The sequence below is a fragment of the Marmota flaviventris genome, chromosome Y, assembly GCF_047511675.1.
Source record: "Marmota flaviventris isolate mMarFla1 chromosome Y, mMarFla1.hap1, whole genome shotgun sequence".
NCBI classification, from domain to species: Eukaryota; Metazoa; Chordata; class Mammalia; order Rodentia; family Sciuridae; genus Marmota; species Marmota flaviventris.
Window position 1 is genome coordinate 3,705,231 of NC_092519.1, and position 4,869 is coordinate 3,710,099.

Sequence of the window (4,869 nt, forward strand, 5' to 3'; positions counted from 1 at the left end):
ACTCATGCCATTCAACTGAACTGGATTACACAAGGGTATAAACATCAATTGGTTAAGATCACTGAGATCCTATGAGAAGCTGCATTCTAAATAAAAAATTGATGATTGTGTAGGGAAACATAAAGTACAAATCTGTTGGGAAGGTGGACTGATATATTCTAGAAAACAATGTGGCAATATTTAGTAAAATTATTGCTTTGGACTGAATGTGCCTCCCAAAATTCACATGTTAATACCCTTATCATTAATGTGATGGTAATTGGAGATAGGAGATAATTAAATTTGGTCATGAGGGCTGTGTCTCAGATTAATGCCCTTATTAAAAGAGGAAGACCCCTAAATCTCTCCTTCTGTATGCATCCACCAAAGAAAGCATATGAAGACGTAACCGGGAAACCAACCTTCATTAGAACCTGACTATGCTGCTACAAAACACAGAAACCAGTTATGGTACATTCAAACATACATTTAACAAGGCCATATACAAGGACAGAATTCAAATATAAAATAATAATTCTATTGTTGAGAAGGGAACTAGTGCTAGATTCTAAGAAGAAAGAAAAATTTGAATAAAAGAGAAGGAATCTTGCAAAACTCAATGATGATAATGTGACCAGGCTCCAAAAATAGAATAAAAATAAGGATAAAATGCAATTTTCATCAGTGGGTAGTTAATTTTATTCCTTTCCTATAAGTTGAAGGCCTGGAAGAAAACAATTTTAAAAATTGGCAGCCTTTAATGCCAAATGCAGTAAGTATATTGATATCCATTAATGGGAATATGTCTTGTTTGTAGCATTATTCACATATCTTCTGATAATTAAAGAAAAATATAACCATATTACTTTTGGATGGATTTTAGGTACATTATCCAAAATACTAACTAATGGCTAAGGGAAAGATAGCAGAATGAGTTTGTAGGAGTAGCTTTGGGGAATACTTTGGTAGAGGAAGATCTCTACCACCTGTACTACCACTATTGAACACTATATAAGAATTAGGGTGGGGTGGCTCTTTCAGGTATATTAAAGAAAAGTCTCCTTTGCCCAACCAGATCATTTTTGCCTTCCTAGCATCTCCTCTCCCCCACATCCCAGAAGTGCCAAGAGTGTTGATTTGCAATATCTAAGCTATAGCCTGGTTTCCCTAGCAACCTCCCTAGCCTCATCATGTACAGAAGTGTCAGAGAGAGTGCTTTGTGAGGTCTAACCTCCTCCTTAGTCCTCATTGGCTGGGGAGTAACTTGCTGGCCAATGAAGGCTGAAGGGTGTGGCCCTTCATTGTCTTGGGAGGACATATATGCCTAGGATCCTTACAGCTCTTCAGAAGACCACTGGGAGGCTTCAGTATGGCTAAGGCAACCAAGAAATCACAGAAGCCTAATGCAGATATGGCCCAGTCAACATCATCGATGAAAGAAAGAAAGAATATGAAGACTTCCTATCATCACTCCAGATGCGGAAGAGGCAGCAAGGTAAGATAACCCAACCCAAGCTTCTCCTTTCTGCATTCATTCCCCACGACCTAAGACTCCTATTTATTTTTCATCTGGCACAAACCCCTACTTCACATGTATATCCTATCTTCTTTTCCCAAACCAATGCCCTTATGGCCTCTCTGTTGTCCTTACAGATACTAAAGTCCACCAATAAGGGTAAAAAAACACTTCAAAATAATTCAAGCAAAAGAGACTCAGAAAAGCCTTCCACATCTCTGAAAAAATCTAAGAAAACTAAAGGAACAATACTCTTTGTTCATTATCATCGGCTAAATGAAAAACTGAATAGAGAGCCAGAAATGGAAAATACCCCAGAAACCTCCAGCATTTCAAGTGATGATCTGGACAGCAAGTAATTGAGTGGGGCCAGAGACCTCAGAAAAATCTGCAGAATGTCCAGAGGTCTGGCAGCTAAGAAATGGCTCAATTTTACCACAGGTTACTAACATTAATGGTGGTGAAAATAAAATCAATCTGATGTGAAAAGATGTGTATCTCTGTGAGCCTCTGATGCTGGAGTGGGAACAAATAAAAGGTAGAAGTAGGTGTTTGAGAAGGGAGAGATGTGGGATCTGTGGAGTTGGAGTTCAAAAGATAAATTGTTATCCACACATTGAAGGATAAAGACAAAGTGAGGACTGAGGACTGAAGACAAACTTCCTCTTTATACTTGATCCCACAGGCAAGGCGAAAAGGACTTCATGTTTCTCCCTATTTGTGTATGGCTTTAGTATGTAGATTTCCAGAAACTGTATAAGGTGAGGCATGTGAGTGGCAGTATCTCAAAAAATATACAAGGAGTCACCTGAGGAACACTGACCTCATAGTGGTGTTTGTTACTCCATACCCTATTATGTAAGCAACTAATGGCTCTCAGAAGGGCTAAAGAACTCACTCTATCATCCCTAGGAAAGTAATGGTGATTGAAAGAACAAATCCAGAACCAATCAGCCCACTTAAGAAATTTGGGGTAGAGTAAGCCATTGGGAGTGGTCTGCCTCATGTGCTGGCAAGAAAATGGAGCATTCATTGTTCATGGAGAAGTTTTAAGCAACATGGCTCCTCCTACAAATATCTTTAAGCTTTATCTTTTTCAAAGTTGTTTTCATCCATGAAAAGAGTTTCATGCTTAATTTATGGAACTATAATTGAAGCACAAGAACCTGTACGTGATTAAAAAGTTTGTATGTGGGCTGGGGTTGTGGCTCAGTGGTAGAGCACTTGTCTGGCATCTGTGAGGCACTGGGTTTGATCCTCAGCATCACATAATAATTAAATAAAATAAAGGTATTGGGTCCACCTACAACTATTTTTTTAAAGTTCGTATGTTTTATCACACACACACATACTAATCACAATTATAAGAGTGAATATATCCATCATTCCTTAAAATTTCCAAATGCTGTTAGTCCCTTTTGTGATAGTAAAATACCTGAGGATGGGTACATTATTTTTTAAAAAAAATATTTCACAATTTTGGAAGCTGAAAGTCTGAGATTGGGCAGCCTCACCTAGTTGGCCTCTGATGAGGGCCTTCCTGCTATGTCATAACATGGGCTGATGGCTTCACATGATGAAGGAAGTATGTGTGTGTGTATGTGAGAGGTAAATCACATGGAAAGAGAGAAACAGAGTAGGAAAGGGTCAAAATTGCTCCTTTATAACATCTCTTCTCTCATGGAAACAAATTCAGTCCTACAATCAGCATGATGAGCATTAGTATCTTCAGAGGGGTGATTATTAAAGGGGTGATCATCTCCCACTAGGCCCCACCTCTTAAAGTTGTCTTCCAACCTTTCAATACCAAATATACTGGGGACCAAACCATATTCAAACTACAGCATGCTTCTTGGCAATATCTCCCTCCTACCCCTCCCTGTACCCCCATCTCCAGGTAACTACTGTCTTGCTTGTGGCCACTATCAGTTTCCATTTTCTAGAGGTTTATAAAAATGGAGTCATGAAATATATACTCTTTTTTTCATCTAGCCTCTTAGAAAATTCTTCTCACCCCTCAAAAATCTTTTATTGTTTTAATTTCTAAAAGATGCCTGCAGTCAGTAAGTTTTTTTTTAAGTTATAGTTGGACACAAAGCCTTCATTTTATTTATTGAATTTTATGTGGTGCGGAGGATTGAACTTAGTGCCTCACGTGCTAGGCGAGTGCGCTATCACTGAGCCACAACCCCAGCCCTGCTAATAAGTTTTAAATGTGTATATATAAGGTACAAAAAGGACATTATTAGCACTTGTACATTAATTATCAGATATATTATGTGAGGGAATTAATGTGGAGAAATTCTTGCTATACTATTAACCTTAGATATCATGTAATTAAGTTACTGCTTTCCTTTCTAAAGTAAGTTCCTCAGGATCTAGTATGGCTTGCAGTGCATTTCAGGCCACTATTCTGTGGTCTTGTATGACACATGTATTCTAGCACTTAAACAGCTGTTTCTAAATAAACATTGATAGCACGGTGATTGTAAAATAAAAGCAATAATATAAAAGAAATTAATTTCTTATGTGCTGTCATTTCATGAAGAGTTTATTTGTGCTCATGCTTAAATCAGTAAATCAAAGTGCAAATGAGAGTTTAAGTTCTTACATGATTTATGCGTGTACTTTGATGAAGTTGAATTATATCTTTAAAAGTAAATTTATTCTTGTTTAATTGTTCAATGTTTATTTAAAAAATATTAAATGTAACACCATATGGATGATTTATTAGTTGACTAGATTGTACCTTTTGCTTTTCTATCCATTATTACTTCTTGTTTAAATTCATGATTATTATTCTTCTATTGAAGAGTGAGCATTTAAAAACATTGGCCACTTAGAGTTTAATATGTCATTTATGCCAATGGTTAACAATATTTTTCATCATATTTTGCTCCTAGGATATGACTGTTTTTATTTTGAACATCTTTATTTAGATATAATTGACATGTAATAAATTACATGTAATAAATTACACATAAAATAATAAATTAGATTTAACATTTCACCTGTAAAACCATCACCATTATTAAAAAAAAAAAAAAAAAAAAAGAATATTATCATTACCTAAACAGTTTCCTCAAACCACTTCCCCAAGCCCTGTCCATTGCCATACAAGCACTGATCAGCTTTCTGGATCTGTAGATTAGTTTATATTTTCTAGAGTTTTATATAAATGGAATCACAATTTGTACTTTTGTATGGTTCTTTCACTCAGTGAAAATTGAGAGTCATCAATATTATTGAGTACATCTACATTACAAGATTTGCATATATTATGATTTTAAGTAGCATTAAATTGAATCTCCACCAATTAGTTACCTTATTCCTTTCACTCAAGTTGCCCCAATGGTTATGTCTTCCACAAATAT

General features: G+C 36.1%; 1 protein-coding gene across 1 annotated transcript; it reads left to right on the forward strand.

Moving 5' to 3' along the window:
* Positions 1 to 1,348: 1,348 nt before the first annotated feature.
* LOC139703540 (uncharacterized protein CXorf51A-like) lies at positions 1,349 to 1,854 on the forward strand. Its single transcript, XM_071607043.1, has 2 exons — positions 1,349 to 1,474; positions 1,633 to 1,854. Exons 1-2 carry the CDS (start codon positions 1,349 to 1,351, stop codon positions 1,852 to 1,854), a joined length of 348 nt encoding a protein of 115 aa, XP_071463144.1.
* Positions 1,855 to 4,869: the final 3,015 nt, after the last annotated feature.